General features: G+C 35.4%; 1 protein-coding gene across 1 annotated transcript in view; it reads left to right on the top strand.

The window, feature by feature from the left end:
• Positions 1-5,820: 5,820 nt before the first annotated feature.
• Positions 5,821-22,691, top strand: part of CNTLN (centlein) — a 188,047-nt gene continuing 171,176 nt past the window's right edge. The window contains 1 exon segment of the mRNA XM_068177356.1: positions 5,821-6,084. Within this exon segment, the coding sequence (XP_068033457.1) occupies positions 6,077-6,084 (8 nt within the window). The 5' untranslated portion in view covers positions 5,821-6,076.

The raw sequence follows: 22,691 nt of genomic DNA, 5'->3' as shown, positions 1-22,691 counted from the left end.
GTACAGTTTTCTTGCAGTCACTCTGTGAAAACTGACATTGACGTATAATTCTGTGGTGGAATTTGCAAAAATGAGAAAGCCAAATTAAGAAAATAGTCCAAAACTCCCAGATTGTCTACAGAAAAGCCTTGTATAAAGCTAAGGAGGTGTACCTCTGTAGTATGCTGTTTTGTGAAAATTATTATTGTGTCTGCAATAAGACATTTTGTAATTATTTTTAATTTCAGTGATTCTGGACTGGATCTTCCATGTTGAACAGAGTGTCCTATATTGATGGTAAAACAAAAAGTTGGAAGAAGAAACATTGTCCTCTGGTTTTATTTATGCTATTGGTGATACTCACATGACAAGTTAGATTTGTTTAGCTTAATTTTATATTTACCATCCTAGGATCATCAAAATTCCTCAAAAACGCTGTTTCAAACTCAAACAAGTGTCTTAACAATTTACCAATTATTAGTTTCAAAAAAATCAAGATACCATCAGTCTTCATTTTACTCATTGCAGCTTTTTGATTTCAGTGGTAATATGGCATATCTTTCTGCTAAAATGATGCTGTATTTTCCTTGCTTGAGGACATTCTTTTCTAATTTCATGGTTCTACCAAAACTGAACTACTCTTTATCTTTTTTTTTTCTTTTACCTGCATAAAAATACATGTATTATTTTTAGAGAGGTTTTGTTAGTGTTATCTTCTGTAGCATATATGCCTTTTCTGTCAATAATAGTTATAATGCCTAATCTTCTACTGTATTAGGAATTTAGTACGCCATTGCGTGGTACTCTGCACAGCCCAAAAAGTACAGTCAACCAACTGGCAGCAGTCAGTTTAGTCTGACTGCTGCCAGTCATACTGATTTGTCAAATATACTGTCTAGTCAAAGAAACCATACTATGTATTGTTTTCAATTTACAAATGCAGCTTATCCACTAAAAACAGATAGTTTACCACTAGTCAATGTTGCATCCCAGGTTTGAGTTCACATTATGGGTTTTTTCTTTGTTAGTTTTCCAGTTCTTTGTACCCTCGTGCATCCTCCGGGTTTTCCCCTACTCCTGTGGTTTCCGTGCCTATCTTCCCGTTCTCGTGGTCCCACTCACCCCAAAGTCTAGTGTCCGCCCCTGCCGTGTTCCCATTGGTCGCTGTAGTACACGTCATCACCGCGATGTCTGTACCCATTGGGCGGGAGGGCTCCCCGTCCACCCTGTCCCTTCCCTATTTGATCCCACTCCTCGGCATGCTCGAGGCCATTTGCGTCCGTGCGAAGCTGGGATTAGCTGCAGCCTTTCCATCGCAGCTCTCGCAGCCAATAAAGCATCCAGCCGCCACGCGGATGGATTTGGACGAATTCCCTGCCTCTTTGTTTCTTCCCTCGCGCCGACGGCAAAGCGCGGCCAACAGCCCACCCTGGAGCGCGACAGCAAAAGCGCCCGGAAACTGCGGCGAGCCCCGGCCCCGACGAAAAGCTGAGAAGCCCAAGCCGGGCATTCGGGAGCTGACCGGGGCAGACAAAAGTAAAGAGCAGCCGTGAGTCAAAAAGTTAGGAACTGATCAGTAATCTCTTAAAGGTTCTGCTGCAACAAATTCACTGGTAGCATTTCAACACTTTTGTCAGGAGGTGCTAACTATAAATGGAGAATAAAGAGATCTTCCAGTAGGTGCTGCTGCTTTTGCTTTTCTTTTTTACCAGGGTTTGGAAAGAAATCTTGAAGAATGACTATGTGTATCTGTTGGCATTTTTTGGCTAAAAGAGTAAGAAAAGTGGCTGCTACTTTGTGGGAAGTGGAGTGGCAGGGATTTCTATTGCTTCTTGCCTTGTTTCATGCTGTGTTTCCTGCTTGTCATGAAAAGCAATGTGTAAATCCATTTTGGTCTTCATGTCATGTTTTATAGTGTGCTTGAAGAAAAATAACAGTTCTTTGTGGGCAGTGGAACTGTCTAGTTTTGATCACTTTCTGTGTCAGATAGGGTTCTAAAACATTCTATTTGCCATCATTAGCGCTGATAACAGAGAACATTTTATTAGCTGTGGAAAACGGGTGCATTTATTCATTCATTCTGGACCAATTTAATATCCAGCACATCCATTGAAAATAATGTAGCCATGATACTATTGATTTATGTGTAGTTTTAACACCCTCCTCCTTTATTTACAAGTAAACATGAAAAAAACATTAACTTCCACACCAAGACATTGTGTTGCTTCATAATAGGTGACTAGATATTGCAGATGCATGTTGATGATACATATTAGAAATGTTTTTAAATCAATATCTGGGAATTAAAAGTAACAATAAATTTTAAAACCTCAAAAAAACAGAGCACTAAAATATAGTTCTTCCATAGTGATGTATTTTTACATTGACTTTGTTCTTGTCCATCCAACTTTGTGACCAAAATTGAATTTTTTGTAAACTACCAGTGTGACGATTTGCCTGTGTCAGTATTTCTTCTAGATAAATAGTTGATACCCAAACTGTTGTTTTGAAATGGAGCAAAGTGTTTAGTTCTTCCATTCATTAAATGCTAATTTTTTTTATTAGTGATTAAGTCAAGACCACATATTTATTGGTGCCTAGGGATTTCAGCTGTTTAGTGCTTAGGGTGGTTTTTTTTGTTATTTTATACTCATATTTTGCCATAAAGAATGTAAATCACATGAATCTGATTAGTACAGGTGCTGTTAATAAAGGCCTTACTCTTTCTGTATTATGTACAGAAGAAGTGATGTTGAATACCTATGTTTCCTTTCTTCTACTTTATTTTACTTCTTGCAAATTTTAGTTAAGTGTAGTGAAGTTTTATTTCATATCTGGTATTCCTTGTGAAAAATACTGGTTTAGAATACAGAAGTAAAACTGAAGATGAACTAAAAGTGAGATTTTTTAAAAAATGTATATTTTTGCGCTTCATAAAGTTGTTCCCTATTCACAGTATGTCTGTGTGTGAATATTTCAGATTGGCCCAGCATGTCAGTGGGAATTTAAAATTTGGTGTAGAGATTACAGTTGTTCATTTAGTCCTGCCTTCCTAGCAAGAAGAATCACCTCCCAGGAATGTCTTTCAGTAGGTCATGTTCCTTAAAACCCAACCGAACATGTCTTTGAACACTTCAGTGATGCGGGACATGCAATCTTCTTCTGTTGCCACAACACCTTGATTTCCACTTTCCTTATATTCCATCGGAATCTATACTTAATCCAAATTTAAATATTTCTGAATTGAAAAGGTTACAATTTAAGATTGTTAAACATTTTCCTTTTACTTGATACATTGGTAAAGTCTGTTTTTCTTACATGTGCTCTTTAGGTATTGAAAGGCGGCAATCAGGACCCTTGTATGCATTTTCCAGGCAGCACAAACTCAACTATTTAATCCTTTTTTACACAGGAAAGGTGTTCCATGCCTCTGATCAGTTTTCTGGCCCTACTACGGACCTGTACTGATATGGCCATGTCTTTCTGGTGCTGAGATCCACAGAACTGGACAGAGTACTCCAGGTAGGGTCTCACAGCAGCAGAAAAGAGAGGAAGAATTGTCTCCTGTGACCTGGGGTGGGCCTAGGATACAGTTGGCTTTCTGGTGTGCAAGTGCATGCTGCTGGCTCATGTACAGCATTTTGCCCAGCAGTTCATGCAAGTGCTTTTCCACAGTACTCCTCTCAATCAATTCATCCCACAGTCTGTATTGATATTGGGCTTTGCCAAACCCAGATGCAAGACCTTTCACTTTGCTTTGTTTCACCTTTGAGATTTTCAAGCCTGTCGATATCATTCCCTCTGGATGGCATCCCTTCCTACTGATGTAGAAACTGCAGTGCTCAGCTTGGTACTGTTTATATCATGAAAATTTAATTAGGAAGATAGTAAACAGTACTGGTTTCATTATAAACCCTGAAGGAGCACCATTTACGATTTGTTTCCGTGTGGACACAGAGTTGTTAAGTGTAACCCTCTGGATAGGGACATAAACCTGTACTCATCTAATAGTGCATCCATCAAACCCATTCATTCTCCAAATAAATGGCAAGAATGCTGCGTGGAGGACTGTATCAAAGGCTTTATGGAAATGGAGGTAGTTGACATCCATAGCCCTTCATTTATCCACTGATGTAATCACAGGCATGATTTGCCCTTGGTGAGGTATGTTGCCTGTATCTAAGTACTCTCTTGTCATCCATGCTTGTCGTAGTGTACTGGTTTGAAAGCAAGCCAGTGAGACATTCCAAGTCAGAACTACGGTTTAATAGGAAAATTAAAATACGGGCAATTGAAACAGTGTCAGAGTCAGGATACAGCCTGCTGGTCAGTGTGGTGATAGCAGTCCTATTAAATGGTAGACGTGGTTCTGTTGAAGTGGTGATCCTGTAGAAGAGTCTGGTCTTTCTTTAAAGGTCCAGTGATGGTTATGTAGCTCTGGTCCTCTGGGAATACAGTACATAGGGCTGCCCATGGTGTTCCAAACCCAGATTATATCCAGGTAGGAATATTTGGTTCATCCCCCTGGGCAGTGTGTCTCACAATGGAATTATGTAATTTTATCAGTCATGCAGCAGGGCTTGATGGCCCATTAGCAGAGAAAGCCCCTGGAGGGAGATATCAGGGATGAGTCATGGATGAGGTAAGGAATACTGACACACCTGTTTTAACAGCTTATGAAGATGGTAATAAAATACATACTTTTGGTTACATGTTATATCATAACCTAAGACATGCAGCCTCAGAAGGACCTATTTCATGATTTTACTGGGCAATATGATAATGCTTGCAGATTGGTGGTTCCCATGATCTTTTTTACTCTTTTTTTAAAAACACATGAAATTCCCTTTCCTCCAGTCACTGGGGACTTGTCTGTCTGCTGTCAGATAGACATGAATGCAAAAAATACCTTTTATGGGAACAACAAACCACTGCTTTTGTCAGTGAAGGAAATTTCATTTTATGTGCAGAGATTTAGGCTCTTGTAATTTTTCCAAATGCAGTGAGAAGGCCTCTAGAACACACTTTGTCTATGTTTACCATGTTGTTACAGATTTAACATGGAGGAGAAAGACTGGGTGTAAATGGTCTGTTTTTCCCATCTAACTATTTTGGTTTGGGAAGGAGGTAGGCTGTTCTTGAAGAATGACTTCAGATAGTGTTCTTGTCCTTTGCTGTTATGGAGAGTGCACTGTTTCAACTACATGAAGTTTAGCTCACAGCTTAAAAAGTATACTCCTATTTGTCCACAATTTTTGTCCACAGGATTTGGAAAATACAACAATGCCATTTCAGGCGCAGTTGAAATAATGGACCCAAATTGCACTTGGCTACTTGTGGTAATACAGAGGGAATATACCCAAATGCATGAATATGGTTATATTGTCTGTAAAATAAAATTATTTATGCATTCCTGTATTCTTGAATGGATTAAAAATCACAGGTGCATTATGATTCTATTGATCCAGAGCATTACATTTAAAGAAAACTAACTCTGACATCTGTGCTGAAGCTTTTAAATGATCCTGTACTCAAGTAAGTGATAGAATTGTTACAATAACTCTGAATTGTAGTGCTTACAGAAAGCAATTATGTGACTTGGAAAATTCAGGTCCCACCCAATTCTGTGCATCTTCTGTGTATTACTTCTATGACTGCAATTAGTTTTAATTGATTTAGTTTTAAACGTTATAGCTTGAAATAAAAGCTGGCAGTTCGCTTATCTTATCCTTGATGTAGAAAGGAATTAAAAGAAAGCTTTTGATTTCTCACATTTTCTCCTTTTTGAAAATATTTCCTACATTCATCAAGTGCCTCCAATATTGAGTACTCAAAAAAAAAAGTAACTGCTGGTAGAAGGCTGTTCTAGTGAATGAAGGGAAACTGTGTGCTCACTGAAGAAGAAATTTCCTTTTTGCTATTCAGTGAGTGTGGCATTGTGTGTGATGGGTCCGTGTCTATCTAGTAAGTTCTGTCTACAAGTGAATTAATGTTTATTTTTGTCCCTACCTCCTGTGATGGTACTGATCTGCCTTCAGTGATGTGAATTTTTTTACTATGCCATGACCAAGGAGTACCTTGTATTTCTTGCCAGTTGATGCCACAGTAAGTCAGTTATTTATGCCAATTAAGAATATATAATGAAATTACTCAGTTAAGTGCATTGCTGTCTTTTTGTTATGTTGATGAACTAATCTGAGAGTATGCTGATTAAATCATGTGTGAGGACAGAATCTTTAATATAATTTGGGTGGTATTTTTGCTTAGAGCACTATTAGGGCATCAACATCGTAACAATGACACTATATTATTTTTATTGTACATGTTTGCGTTCAGCAGAGTTATGAGTAAGGATTCAGTTTCTAAAGGAGTGTGTGTTTGAAGGGTGTATGTGGGTGTATACTTACCCACAAGTAAGTTAAGCAGTATACTACATTGTCTGTTTTTGAATCAAATATTTGTTTGTGAGAACTACCAATATAACAGTATATAACAGAGAGACAGTATAACAGTAATTTCATTGAATAGAAAAGTATGCGTGAAATATACATGAAACTTTTTTTTTTTACTATAATCCGTTTATATGTTGATTGTGTCTCGCTTATACTGCAACATTTAGGAATTGAGGGGACAGAGGAAAATACTCTTGTTTACTGATGATGTCTGTTAAAAAAAAGCAGTCAGTCTGGTCAAGTCACCTACAGCCCTCTTACAAATTTCTTCCTGATAATTAGATGTTAACAGTGCAGTCTGTGACTGACTTCTGTGAGATTGAAAATAACAGTATTATTTTAAGAGCCTGATACATCTAAGGTTCTAAGTCATCTTGTGAGTTACTGATCAGTCTCCTGGTGACTTTTTAGGTTGTTGAAAAGCACAGCACCTCACAGATAGATTTTCTAAAGAGTAAGAGTATTTTTGTTGTGACTACTCAGCAGGATATGGTTGTAAAGAGAATACCTCTTATTTAGGAATGTAATATGTGACTGGAAAACACAAAGAAGCACTGGCACAGTATGTCAAAAGAGTCCGAACTGACAGTATGCAGCAGTGTAAGTTTAAAAATCTCGCGAGACATCGAGAAATAAACAAGTCTTGTCACTTGCATGTGAAGTGTATATGTCAGCTTGATAAAAGATTTCAGTTGTTTAGTTGGAAGTGCACTAGTCTATCCTAGATGTTTGGGGAGCCCAGAAAAATCCATAGACAAAATTTTCTTGCAGGTTTTTCAGTGCTTATACCAACCAACCAGGTTATTTTGTGCATTCCCCCCTCATGCCCAATGCCATGTAGTATTTTGATTTCCATACAAATTTTTCCAGCCTGACAATCCTGTGTTTTGAAATAATCAATTCATAGCACAGAAAATTATGGGTATGTAATTATTATAGGGCTCTTATTAAAAATAAACAGTAAACCAATAGCTCCCTCTGTCCTCCCAAGTGCTTTATTTTCCCACCTGGGGATATGGACTGATTAAAGAACTAAAATGATAGTGCATGTCCTATATTTTTGTAGTGATGATTGGAGAGACGGGGGTCCGGAAGAGGCTGTTTGGGTTGAGTGTGAAGAGGTTGGGGTTTATGTTTTGTTTTTCTGCTCTGAGAGTATTGTCTTTTATATTTGAGAATATGAATAAGTGAATAATAATTTTTAATACTGTTAAGATTTAAGGTATGATAGGAACACTTAATAGTAATACACATGCTTAGAAATAAATACAGTGAAACATCAAAAACAGTACTGATTTCAAATTGCAGGTAACTTGAGATGCTTGATGGATTAATTTGTGTTAAAGGGGGGAAGTTTTTCAGTGTATCCTTGTTCTCAACACAGTGCATGATATACATCTATACAAAAAACCTAAACTTACTTGTAAAAACCAAACTGTTATAAGTATATAGTTTCTGAGACATTAAAAAAGAAAAAAGATACTGCTTATGCTTTTGATACTTGTTTCACTACTAATTTACAAGTTTTGCTTTAGTAAATCTAGTATAATTAATTAAAAAAAAAAAGATGCCTGCTAATTCTCTTTGATAAAGCTGTATCAAAATATTCAAAAGATTCAATGGTTCTATGTTTCCATTAGACAAATAACTGCAATATTGATATAGTTTTAGGTATTTATGATATCAAATATCCAGTGAAATAGTTATGCTTGGAATTCCCTTCCAAAAGGAAGATAAAATGTTTTGAATAAGGGTATTTTTCTTTCCCTTCTTGTAAATCAGAGGCATTCTTAGGTTTTTCAGTGTTTCTGAGCTTGCTCCTGTTAAAAATCAGTAAGAAAAAATCCAGTTTACTTTGCAAAGAACACATTTAAAGCCTAGGGTAGTCTGCATTTCTTTTTCAGTATGATGAACTACAAACACTTTCACTGTAGCTGAGCGGAAAAATGACACTTTTCGGGGAATACACAATGTGCTCTTTTCTTTTTTCAGAGTGTTTGTGTTCTTGCATGCAAACTTGATTGCGGGGTGAGCATCTTTGTCTGACATTAGATATGTTCTAAATAATGAGTAATTTTTGCTAGCTTTCAAATGACATCTGTATTCTGCCTTTATATAAGATCTCAGCTGTTCATGGTACACTCTTGCTGACCTCTTGAGCTGTTAACATGCACTTGAGTAGGCTAAATGTTCTTTGGGTAAGCTGAAGATTGATCCATCCCAGGCCTTGACAGCTACAGTGTTTTTCTGTGCCAGCATCAGATAGTGTAAGTAAGCAGTCTTTTTTCCATGGAAATTGTTTGGCTCCCAGGGCCATGCAGGGAAAAGCTTTACCAAGTCCATGAATTCTGCCAAGAGCATAAAAAGGCTGTTTAAACTTATTTTCATCTTAAACCTTAATAATTTCTAACTCTTACTCATTCCATTATACAAAATGCTTAATTAATCATATTACTTAGATTTAAATGAAATAGCCATTAAAAGGTTTGGCATGTTAAAGAGAAGAAATTCACATATGGTAACTGAATATTCTTTTACTAATTTCTTTGTAATATTTTGTTGTCATAATGAAAAATATTGTACATTTCTGTGTAAACTTTCCTTTTGAGAAATAAAGTTCTCATATTTTTAACTTTGGACTAAGTGGTTTTTTTTTGGGGTTTTTTTGGTTTTTTTTTTTTTTTTGTTTAATTGGGTTCTTTTCTTTACTAGTATCATTATTTGAAGATGCATTTTCATCCTTATTCTTTTGGCAGAAGTACACTTAGGCAGGACATTGCTTAGTTTTGTATGCATTTAGAGAAGTTAAAGTACATATTGGGTGCATAGTGAAAGGCATATATGATTTAATTTAGCATATCTGTTGATATAATTGCAGTATTTCTTTATAGTTCTGTGCAGTAGTAACTTTAATTTGCAGTAGTAACTTTAAATATCAGTTTGTCATCATCAGAAATTAACAGCATGTATTGAAATATGATTGTTTCTCAGTTTTGGAAATTCCAATAACTTTTCACTTACTTCCGTAGGATTTGTGAAGGCTTTGGTTTGTATTTTGTGGTTGTGGTTGTTGTTATTTGTTTATCATTTAATGGACACCTTTTAGCGTGTTCTATGTAGCTGTTTCTTTGAAGTTTGTTTAGTGGTCATTCAGTATTCCTTATTGCAAAGAAGTGTTTTATTTTACAGTTAGGATGAGGTTTTTTAATGTTGTTTCATCTACTGTTCTTTTAGCACAGATGGAAGAGTTGCAGAACTTAGTTATGTAAGGAGTGACAATTTCACTGACATGAGTACAAATTTGTGGCTGATTTTGCTCTTTGGACAACTTAAAAGTAGCCTGTAGTTACAGGTTAAATTGAACTGCTTGTTTAGTTAAAAGAGATCGTTTGTACCTGAGTGTGTTCTCATTAGGAATGTTTGTTGGAACTTCGTATTTTGTATTTATATTACTGAAGGGAGGTTTTGCTAAGTTTAGGTAGAAATTCAGTTGTCAGAGGCTCAGTACATGCTATATACTGAGCAAAAACTATGGGAGGGATGTGAAGATTTCCCTCTTATTGTACATATTTAGAGTACACATTTGTTCATTAGGAACAATTCAATATCTATTGCTGCGGTTTTCCATTTTTTTGGCTTTTATTTTGTAACGGAGGAAAGCTGTGTTCAGAAGTATTAGTCTGAAAGTTGTGTGCTATTCCATGTTCTTGGGATGCCTCAAACTGTTTCCCAGCTGGGACCCAAAATGTATACAAATCTACATGGTAGGACAAAAAGCAGACACCTCTGCTTGTAGGGAGTCTCATGGTGTTTGATAGTGCTTCTTAGATTCATATGGAAGCCCAAGGGTCTCAGCTCTTCTAATATATAAAAAAATAAGCAGAAAACCCAACAGCTACCTCTGTGGTTTTGTATTCAGGGCAGTAAAGGGGAAAGTTAAGGAAGCATGCTCATAAGCGGATCCAAGACTTTAAATAGGTAAGCAAAATTAACTAAACATAGCTCATGAAGTCATCAATCAGCATAAGAAACTTTTGACTGTTTGCTTGACTCAAGATTTCTCAGTGTTTTCAGGTAGAATACTATGAGCACTTTGTTCTATTGGGTCTTCTCTCTGCTGTAATGATTTTGTAGCCTTTAGACTAATTTCTTAGTGATTTATGGTAGTTTAGTATAAAATACACGGTGAATTCTGTATTGAATATATAAAAATGCTCAGATACTGTTATCATGTCATTTCTGCTCTCCATATTTCTGATCAGTTGAGCAATTTGAATTAAAATTACTCTAAAATTGGAGTAGATACAGTGGTTTATTCCTGTTACTATGATTCAAAGATTTCCTTATACTGAAAGGCAGCAAGGCTGGTGAAGGGACTGGATGCAAGTCCTGTGAGGAGTGGCTGAGGGAGCTGGTCTTGTTTTGCCTGGAGGAAAGGAGACTGAGGGGTGACCTTATGATTGTCTATGCCTGAAAGTAGGCTGTAGCCAGGTGGGGGTTGGTCTCTTCTCACAGGCAGCCAGTGACAGGACAAGATGACACAGGCTTAAGTTGTGCCAGGAGAAGTGTAGGTTGGACATTAGGAAGAAATTCTTCACAGAAAGAGTGATTGGGCATTGGAATGGGCTGCCCAAGGAGGTGGTAGAGTCACTGTCCCTGAAGGTGTTTAAGGAAAGACTGGGTGCAGCATTCAGTGCCATGGACCACCTGACACAGTAGTGTTTGGTCTTAGGTTGGACTTGATCTCAGAGGTTGTTTGCAGCCTAATTGATTCTGTGAAAGTAGTGTCATTTAGGCTGGAAAGACTACTGATTTAATGTCTTTTGAAATAATTAAAACAAAATCACATTTTATTTGCTATTGTTTAGAGAGGTTTAGTCTGGCTTTGTAGATTGTTTTTTGTGTGTTTGTTTGTTTGCTTTCCCCTCCAACTTACCAATGTAAACACAAGAATTTTTTAGGTGTTGAAATTACTCTGAATCTGGCTTCTGTGTAGATCCTCATGCTTTTTGGAAGCTTGCAGCAGTTCATCCAAATCTGAAAACATTTTTATTTTTAATTCTGTTTCTGCCTGAGAAGAAGCAGCGAGTCATGCCTGTTTCACAGGCTACACACATTGTAACTCTTCAGATGGCTTTGCAAGACATTTTTGGGAGATGGTGTCTTTTATTCTGAGGACATGAAACAAGTGCACTCTTTTTATAGTCTTTCCCACTGATAGATAGAAGTTCAGTATACTAAATATGTAAGGTGATAGCATGAAATTAGGGGTTGTACTTTTTTCTTTACTTAGTAACCCAGTTAATATGGTGCTTAGTGTTTATCATTTAACTTAATTCTGAGCTGAAAGTGAACATATTTTTAGCACTTGTACTGAGCAAAGACTTGGATACTGATGCAAAGTCATTTGAGTTACTAATTATCTGGTGTGCAGTTCAGGTTTTGTGTTACTTTTCTTTTAAAATGACTGTAGTGCACCATAATCCAGTTAGTTACTGTTTGCATGCAGCAGGGTCAGTTTTGGTTTTGAGAAGAATGCTTACACTAGTAACTTAATTTGATTAGAGAAGGATTATGGTTTTTTCAAGTGTTTTAATAACATCTTGTTCTTCTTTTCTTCTTGCACAAAGGTTTTTGGTAATTGTTTGATTTTGTTTGGAAATTCGAGAAACACTGTCAGCATTTTAAAAGCTGTGCACAACCCGTGAAAGACAGTTGAAATTTTTCTGCTTTTAAGAAAGATGAACTCTTTCTGGTATAGTGCATTTTGCATAAACTGATAATGGTCTTGAATTTCAAGTTATTTTTGGCAATTTGGTTTTTAACATTTAGATTTGGCATTAGAAAGAATTTCTTGTCAGGCACTGGAACAGGCTACTCAGAGAAGTGGGGGTGTTGCCATCCCTGGCAGTATTTAAAAGCCATGTATATGTGGCATGTAGGGATTAGTGGTGGGTGTAACAATGTTAGGTTACTGGTTGGATGCCTTGACCATAAATTTCTTTTCTAGTCTAAATGATTCTGTATTTCCAAAATACTAGTAGACATAACTCCACTCTTATTTTTTTTTTTGCCTGCTGGATAGGCCTAGCTGCTGATATGCTATGGACTTAGCTTATTAGTTCCTAATTTTATGTTAGACTGTTTCAGTAGGTCTCATCCTAGTCTGGACTATGGTTTATGTACACATATTGTCTTACTGGTCTTCATCTTTTGCTGGATTTTATTTTTCTCTCCTAACATTTTTATATAATCAACACATGGGTTTAGATTGTAAAATAACTAATATTGGTGCTTCCAGCAATAAAATTGTATTGAAATAAGAAGACACCAGCGAAAAATAACAACTAATGTGTAGTAGAAAATACAAATGTAGGAAGACGTTTACCTGACATCTAGTTTTCACAAACATTCTGAAGTCTATTTGTAAACAACATTGCTTTCTTGTTCACTTGAGTTTTCTTTCAGAAACTTCTATATACTGCAGGTTAGATGACTGTGTGTTAGAAGACTGTTTTACTGCATATTTTGAAATAAAGTGCTGCATGTGGTAAAACTTAATGTTGAAGCAGGTATTCTAGGCTTAGTATTCTAATAGAAGTTGCGTCAGTAACAGTAACAGTAATAGATAGAGCAAAAGGCAGCCTTGTTTAAATAATGTAATTTCTGCTGCTGTATGTTACATTGCATACTATTTTAATGTTGATTGTAGTTTATTTTACTTCAGTACTCTGTATGGTTAAAACTTTGTTTATTCAAGAGAGCCATTGGCTGTGTTTTCATGGAACACTGAGTAACTTGCAGGGAATTCTCACTAGATTAGGGCTTTCTTGGCAATTGTCTTTTGAATATGCTCAGTATAACCTTTTTTGAGTTTTTTTGTCTGTAAAAGGCATTATACGTGTAATGTGTTTTTTCTTCTTTTTTTTCCCTATTTCTAAGGCTGATAAAGAATTTGTGTGGTCTCTTTGGAAACATCTCCAGGTGTCAAAACCTGTCAGCTTGGTTGTGGAAAGGTAAGTTTGAAGATTTAACATGCTACTAAAACCAAAAAATAACCAACCTCCCCTGCTGATATCGTATTCTTTATATTTCTAATTGAGAACTATGTAGTTCTAACATTCTAAAAATGTGTTGAAAAAGTTTAATTGTTAAATTTTGTCAAGAGTGCCTAGAATACATTGCAAATTTTCTCTTTTTTGGTACAAGTTGAAGCATACTTTAAAATCTGTTCTCACTGAAATTGCTATGCTGCAGTTCAGTACCATTTTGAAATTATAAATGTCTTGCCATATTTTGTTTTCCTATTGAAAGAACAGGAGGAGGAACATGACTGGTAATTTTCCATTGTCATAAGCTGTTAGGTAACAGTTATATATAAATCATGTTTATCTGAATTCTTGAGGAAGTTAAAAGCTAAGACTTGATAATAGAAGATATAACTATTATAGGATTATAGGACATGCTGCATTGGAAGGGGTTGGAATCATTGAGTCCTACTCCTTGCTCTGCACAGAACACACCAAGAATCACATCGTGTGCCTGACAGCATTGTCCAAATGCTTCTTGGACTCTCTCAGGCTGGTGCTGTGACCACTCTCTGGGGAACCTGTTCCAGTGCCCCACCACTTTCTGGGGGAAGAACTTGTCCCTGACTGTAAGAGCTTCTATCTCCATTAACACAGACAAGTGGGATCTTACTTCTTCAGCTTATTCATCTGAGTATAGTAATGGTGATGATTTCTTCATGGTACTTTCTATTATCTGATTCCTATAAGTGTTAGTTAATTATCACAGTATGCAGTTGATTGTTTTGGAATGCTAATATTTATGAATTCAGATATTTTTGTAGGCAAAAGATAAGGAGAATGTGAATGAGTTGGCTGTCAGAATTGAAACACTTAATTATCTTAGGGTATCATGAGTTCCTTAAAATAAAAAAAGGGATTTTTTTAAAAAGAGAAAAAGAATGGATGTAAACTTTTTTAAATGGCATGCCAATTTTACTTGGGAAGCTTGTTATAGATTCATGAGGAGTCCTGGCTCCTTTGGGTTTCCATTGAGTGCTTTGATTTTAGAAGGCATGTTTTGTTGTTGACATCTTTCCTTCCTGGAATTCTTGTGTGCATGTTCTTTTCACTTGTGAAAATACAGTATTAACTTCTTTAGCTGGAAGTGAATTTCACAGAATCATGGTATTGTTAGGGTGAGGAGGGACCTTGGGAGATCATCTAGTGCAGCCTCTCTGCCAAGGCAGAGTCACCTAGAGCAGGTTATGCAGGTATGTGTCCAGGTGGCTTTTGAGTGTCTCCAGAGAGGGAGATGTCACAAACTGCCGGGGTAGTCTGTTCCAGTGTTCTGTCACCCTCAGCGTAAAGAAATTCTGCCTCATGTTGAGGCACCGCTGAAAAGAGTCTGGCCCCATCTTTCTGACACCCACCTTTGAGGTATTTATATGTATTGATGAGATCCCCTCTCTCTATTTGTATAGCGTTGTCCCCTGTTTTTGTCCAAAAATACAGTGTGATCATGTAACTAAAGGTAATATTCGAAACGATTCGTATCCAGAGGAAGACAGTGATGGTAGTCCAGTTAATGAGTAAGATGCAGTAAGGACACACAGCTTATTTTAAAGACAGCTGTTATTGGGGGCTCACATATGGTAGCCAGTGATGGTATCAAGTAACTGCTGGTTTTGTACTAGGACACTTAATTGCAAAGAGTAATAGCTTGGCTGTTTAGACAGTATACTATTCTTACTATTGTTTTCAGGTTTGATTTTAGAAATAATTTTAATATATGATGAAGACTGATGCACAAATTAATAGTATCCTTCATTTATGTTGAAATGCAAAATCATAATGATTTGTCTCCTAATAAAATCTGATCAATTTTCATGAGGACATTGGTGGTAGAATTCATCTTCCTTCGTAAAACATAAAAATAAGAGAGAACTGCTTAAAACATATAAATACAGTATTTAATATATGTAAACACACATTACATGTATATAAACACAATTATATTGAAAAATTTTAAAAACTTTTTTGTTCTAACCACATTTTGTAGATAGCTGAACAATGTGGAAAATTATAGTTCTTTTACCTGAAGCTTAAGAAGGCAGAAGCAGGTGTTCAGGCTTTATTTATGTTTATTTTTATTGCATATAAAAATAATCAGGATGTTAGGATGAATTGAATCATAGAGATGTTAGAAAACATACATTTAAATAATGGTCAACAAATGAATTATTTTATGCTTTATTTAGAACAGAAATGGGTAATTTTGTGTATTATCCTTACTGATACTATGAATATGGCGCTCTTATATACCACCTTGATGCACAAAAACAGGATTATAAGCTGATATATTTTGTATGTGTATTGCACTGTACAGAGGCTGGTGATTGCTATGTGAAACCCTGCAAACATACTTCTGTTAACGTGCTTGTCTAGTTTTTTTGTGTCGTCTACTCTTTAGAATTACATTTATGCTTTAGAACCTTTTTGAACTCAAGGCTATACATGCATATCACAGCTTTTCCATGTTTCTCTGAATTATGGAATTAAGAAAGAAAAAAATGCTTCCACAGCATCTTTTTAGGTGTTATCATTACTCCTGAAAATCCTGGAATAGGTGTGGATAAAACCCATTCAGTATGTAGGAGTTTTATTAATCACAACTTTGAACTTTGGGGTTGCTTTGATTTGACAGGTGGAGCAATAGTGTATATTTTTCTCTTTAACTGATGTAGCTTCATCTCTTTCGCCTGAGAATGGTCTTACAGCCACTTTGGAAATAGTTTCTAGCCCAGCTTTGCCCGTGAACCTTCTGCACAACCAAATTACAGCCCCATAAATTCTATCCTAACTTTTCCTGTTATTGCTCTCCATATGATTTCCTCAGTAGCTTCATTTTCATGACTGTACCTCTTCCAACTCTCATCCTTTCAGAAAAATCTTTGTCTTATTCCCTACGTTATAGGAGTAAGTAATGTTTTTTTTTTTTAATGCTAATATCAGTTTATCTTAGTTCTAGTACATTGATTGCCTTTAAAGGCAATGTGCTATCTACCAGTGCTGTTGTCCAGAAAATTACAGGACAATAGATTTCCTGACTTGGTTTTTCTGGGAAAAATACATAGGTTTAAAGAGTTTAAAAGATGGGATGATCAAATAACTGTTATAAGCAAGATGATTTGTGTCACTTGGGAGGATCTGTGCTGCTTGCAGCCCATTTTTCTATATTATAGAGTTTCAGATGAGCTGGAAATTGAAAATTTACACTAAAATCTGATAAAAACTATTTAAGTCTTACAGAATCTTTTTTTATTTCATCTGTATTAGAAACAACAGAGACCTAGTCATATTCAAGGTCAGAGATTTTTCTATCTTACTCAGGCTTATTGTGACATTCTGAGATAGAAACAAATAGAGTGGGATGGATTGAAACATTTTTTTGTTTCTTCTTGTGACATGGGTACCACCAGTGTTAGCATAGCTTCATTTTTCAGTGTGCTCTTTCCACCAAAAACTCTATGACTGAGAAACTTCCATTCCCCACCAAATCTTTGAGACTGCCTGAGTTCATATGTGCCAGATAAGTAATGGAAGCAGACAGAATATAAGAAAGCACAGGCATGTGTACCCTCCTAGATCATATATATTTATATAAATAATCAAACAATATTGTCTAGTATATTTCAGTCATTAAATTGATGAAAGAGACAGCTAGGCTTTCTTCACAAGATTACAGTGGCGAGAATAAAAAGATGCAGGACAAAATGTTCACTTAGAACTTTACAGCTTACACTGCAGATGTGTGATGAAGAAAAGAAGATACTTATTAGGAGGAATTGAGTGGGCAATACTAGCTTCACTGTAAGGTGATTTGTATTTATAGCATTAGAAAATTCCTTATAATATCTTTGTCCGAACAAACCAGGAAAATATAAAAGATATAATTTGAGGGGCATAGGGGGAAATTACTAGTACATTGCTATTATTTGTCTTGTATTTTCAAATGCTTTCATGGCCCCAAAATAGAAGTTCTCCTGCCCTAAAATTGTAAAAATGTAGCTTGTACTTTTTTATGGTTATGCTGCTGATTCCTGTAATACACCAATGATATTATAGTTTTCAGCAGCCTTTGCAGTTCTTGCTGGATAACTGTAACTGTATTCCCAATTTAATATTCAGATATAAACAAAAAATTATCTTTACTGTGCAAATGAGAAATGCCTTTGGGATATGTAAAAGCCTCCAGGTATTTTAAACAAGACATTGTAAAACTACTACTCATGTTAGTGTACTTTCCAGCTACTTTAAATACTATTGATCTCAGTATTATGTAAAGAGTATGCTATTTCTAGTTTGCTGCCTTCTGAAAGTTGTTTTTTTTATGATTTTAAAAAAGTTGCTAGAAAATAGCTCTTATTAGGTAAATGTATGGGTAAACTGAAATGGAGTTGAGTTCAGACGAGAGTATGAAAGGTTTTGAAATATTTTTGCAAACTTCAGAGCACTGCTTTAAGATTCTTCCTTCTATAGTACATGCAAGCTTGACAAGTCAACAGACTAATTTTCCTCTAGGGCTTCTAACTGACAGTTTTCCTTTCTTCTGGAAAGGGGATGTAGCAGGATCCATTAATGATCAAACTATGGCAATGATATAAGACTTGGTAGATGTACATGAGGATTGTATTATGTGAGATGGTATACTTATCTTTGGCAAGCCTGCCTTATGCAGAGGGTTTTCCACATCTAGATTTCAAGTGTGTTGTGTATTGCAGGTCTTAACATAGGCAAAGAATGGATTCATCATTTCAGGCCACTCTTAAGAAACAGTGGCAACCTGAATGTTAGTGCCAGTGATTGAGAGTTTTGTTGTTGTTCTTCCTGACGAGTTACATCTGTCTAAAGTGAACAGATGGACAAAAATATGGCTGAAAAGCAAGAGATCAAAAATAACCAAAGAATTTTTGGAAAGGTAATTGCAGGAGCTTACACTGTGATTTGCAGCATCCTGTGAATAGTAAATTTTGGAAAAAACATAAACATGTTGGCATAGATTCTTCACTGACTGCTGATATGCAGATTTACTGAAAATGATGAGTACTTTTTATGTAAAAAGGATAAGTGAATGTGCTGTATGAATGAACACTATAGATGCCTAGGTTAATTGAAAAAATTAAAAATCTGTATGTTGCATCTTTTTGAAGGGATGATAAACATTGTGTAGAAGCTTTCTTAAAACACCCTTTTACAAATTAACAGGAAACACAATGGCAGGAGGACAATGATGTAAACAAGATGTAAGCCATTACCATTTTGTCACTGAATTTAAATACAATGGACTGTCCAATTACTATCACACAATATAGTGGACAGAATAATAGAGCATAAGAGTACAACCTTTCTGGCTAAGGTCAAATACTTGTGATTTTCTACAGTTAATGAAAGTTTAATATCCTGTTTCATTAAAAATTCTCAGAACGTTGAGCATAAGTCAACATTCCATGGAGAAGAAGGTATTATGCAGTTTGCTTGTGTGCATATCTGCATATCGGAGCACAAAATATTGACATGATAATTGCAGTCAAGCCTGATTGAACAGTGGCTTCTGGGAATTCAGCTGGTGTTGTACCAACTGGATGGCTGCTCAGGACACAGTTTGAAATGCAAGGTGCAAGTTAGCACTTTATTCAGCACAGGCAGGCATCATTTAAAAATCCTTGGGGGAAACCCTGGTGATGTGCAGATGTTAAAGCAGTCTGTTCTGAAGTGCTGATATTTTGAACACTGTAAAAGACTTGTGTGTTTTAGATGAAAAATGTTTGCAAAATTATTGGGCAAAAATGTCATTATTTTTTGTTCTACTTTAGTGTAAAAATACATTTATTATCTTATGTATGTTGCTTAAAATGAGACATCATCATGTGCTTAAAATAAGAGTCTTATTTCTTAATATATCATCTAATAAATTAAATCAATCAAGTTAGAGATGCAAGAAAATTTATGTTTCTGTAATGATGCCTTTTCATTTTGATACTTATCATGCAATATAGAACTGGCTCTGTAGATAATTTACTAAGAAAACAATTTCATTTAACATGTGTAATTAGATCTTAAATTATTTTTGTAAAGAAACAATAAGTATATATAATTTTAATAGAAAGTAACTACTGTTAGAAAAGCAGTTAGAAAAATGCAAAATGTGTGGTATTCATTTAAATTCTTTATTGCTCCATGCTGTCTGAATATTTTAAAAGTACTAATTAAAAGTATTAAAAGAAAAAATTAATTATGTCTACCAATTGTAGTTCATGAAGTATAAGGATCTTCTAGACTCTTAGATGAAATTAAACTCATGATTAAGTGAAAATGATTTAGCTTTTTTTTTTAAATCAGTTCTTACTACATGGAAACACAGTGAAGTTTCTACTTGGAAGATAAAGGCATAGGCTCTGTTGCTACTAACCAATGACTGTGCAATCACAGGGATATGACTGTACACAGTAATATTGGTGCCATATTTACCATAACATTGACAGTCTGTGCTCTACAACTTCACTTTGCACATGGGTGATTAATTATCTATTTAATAGAAACACAGAATTTGTGAATTGTGGAAGTCTGTAAAATACTTAGAAGTTGGAGGACAGGGAGATGAGGTTATCAAATTAAAGCTGCATCACACCAACTGATATTTTATAGCCTTTCTTGTTCTGCAGCCCTTTAGAATCAATGAAATGTCTTTCAAAAGTAACAGTGTTTCTAGAAGCAGTTTATTATAGTTAGAGTTACACTGTTAAAATGCAGCCTTTTCTGTTTTACCACACTGTCCAAAGTTTACAGTGTAATCGTAACTTTCTGTTAAAAGACCAAATTTGTAGATATGATTTTGGTTTTGGGATGTTTTGAGGGTTTTTTTTTTGTTTTGTTTTGGTGTTTGTTTGTTTTTGTGGGGTTTTTTTGTGTTTTGTTTTTTTTAATTTGTTTTAAATTTAAAAAATTTTTGGTTTGGGGTTTTTGGTTGGTTGGCTTTGTTTTTTGTTTTGTTTTTTTAAATTCAGCGATTTGTAAAACTGACAGGATGTACTCCATGAAACATGTAAACAGCAAATTCAATTTGTTAGTTAAATTTATTTTCATTTAGTTGTTGTAAATGTGACATAACTATATACGACTCCAAGTTACTTTTTATTGACAAATGGTTACATACTTATTTGATTACAACCTGTGGTACAGTACAAGATACATCTTTGCTCATACTGTTTTTGCTGAAGATTTTAGGAAGGGTGTTGTTTAGAAACTTGAACAGACTTCTGTTTTTTTCAATATTAAGGTTTCTGCTGTTTTCATATCTCATTCATGGATAAATGCTTCCTCAAAGTCTAATGTTTAATTTCTGGCAAGCCATTAAAATGGTGCCAAACATTAAGAACATTGTCTTGTTGTATAATTGAGTAGAGCATAATACAGGAAGAAAATCATAACAGAGGAAATGTGTCAAGCTTAGGAATATTTTCTCAGTTCCTTCATTTTTGTGGGAAGCTGAATCTTGATAATCTTTGTAGCTAAGTGCATCTGTGTTAAACATTTAAAATAGGTAGTACTCATGGGAAAACTGACTGGAGCTTAGAACTTGTACAAATTGACAGCCTCTCTTCACTCCATTTTTCATCCTAAAGAAGTCTACAGATATCTTAGCTCACATCGTTATTGCTCATCAGTGATTCTAATTAGCTAAACAGGAGTTTGTCTCAGTCATTGATCATCATCTGCTTCTTGACAGTGCCTAAATTTTTCCTCGCATCTTCCAATGGACTTTTAAAAATACATTTTAAATACAAAATAGCTCAATGAATGAAATTGTTCAGATTTTTTTTTCTCAATATTTGTTACTCTTTTAAAAAAGAAGAGATAATGACTGCAATTCTTATCAAGTCCCATTTTAGGGTGTGACAGCAGATCCAAATATGATATGTAAGTTCCAGTCTGAAATACCACCTTGAGTATCTGTGGGGAGGTATCCTGTAAGATGCAAGGGAAAATGTCCTATGTGCCATCAGGAGAAACTGCTGATAGAGTTGCATATGAGCTTTCCTTTTATACTTTAGGCTTCTCATAACTTCCATTGTGTGCTTAACTTGTAATAATTAAAACATTTTTCTTTATCTATGTGTAGTTAGATGTTAAACTATTTTTGGGGACGTTAGCAAGCATGTGGTATCTAGAGAGCTTGAAAGAAAACATCATAAGGGCAAAATATATTAAATTTAAACTTTTCCCACTCATGATGATGATGATAGATCTGTGTTTATAAACTATGTTCTTTGACATCTTTGTTTGAAGGAGTGTTTTACCAAGCATTGGATTGGTGGAAAATGCTGCATTTTACTAGAAATGTGCTGTGAACTGTTGGCTAGTATGTAACTCTGTTACAGGAATATTTTTTGCTTAAACAGTGATCTGTTCTTTTTTTTTCCTCTTCAGTCCCAGACTTTATTCTGTGAACCCGTGTTTTGAAACCATGTTCTAAAGTCAGAGGAGAGGGCTCAATAGGTTCTTAACTACCAATAATATATTAGAATTAGCTGTGCATACTGTTTTTACCCAGCTGTTTGTTCTTTTACCTGGTTCTTGGTTCGCTTATTCACTTCCTCTGTTTTCTCCCTAAAATAAATTTTTAAAAATTAACCACTTACAACTGTAAAAGTCCTTAGGGAAACCTATTTAATGTACCAGATTTTCAGATAATTTAATGCTTTAGAAAACCAGCTTGTGCAGAAAAGAGAATTGAAAAATTGATTTTTGGACTTTTGAATTCAGACATAGAATAATAATTTGATATTATATATATATTACTTATATTATATTTGAATATAATAATAAAAGTTGAATAATAATTTTCAAGTGATGATTGCATAGTTCAGTTAGGAGGGTATCTGATTATACGGTTTTTGTGTCTTGATTGAGTCTTGCTTTATGAAAGTCTGACTTCGAGAGAGGAGATGGTGGTTAGAGTTGGGACGATGATGGCATATCGTGGGTGGTAGACTTAAGGTCAGGATGTTTCTGAGGACTGGAGGAAATGCTATTCAGTACTTCGTGGAGCTTATGTGTGGTTAATAGTATGATTTGTTCTGGGTCTGCACCTGACTCTTCCAAGTACTTTGTAGTAAAGACCTACTTTCCTTTTTGTCTTCTAAAGCTCCTAGGATTTTGGATCAGCTAGTGTGTGTCTAATCTTAAGTTG

This window comes from Anomalospiza imberbis, chromosome Z (assembly GCF_031753505.1).
Source record: "Anomalospiza imberbis isolate Cuckoo-Finch-1a 21T00152 chromosome Z, ASM3175350v1, whole genome shotgun sequence".
Taxonomy (NCBI): domain Eukaryota; kingdom Metazoa; phylum Chordata; class Aves; order Passeriformes; family Viduidae; genus Anomalospiza; species Anomalospiza imberbis.
Note: the sequence above shows the minus strand (reverse complement) of the source record. Positions and strands in the feature narration are given on the sequence as shown.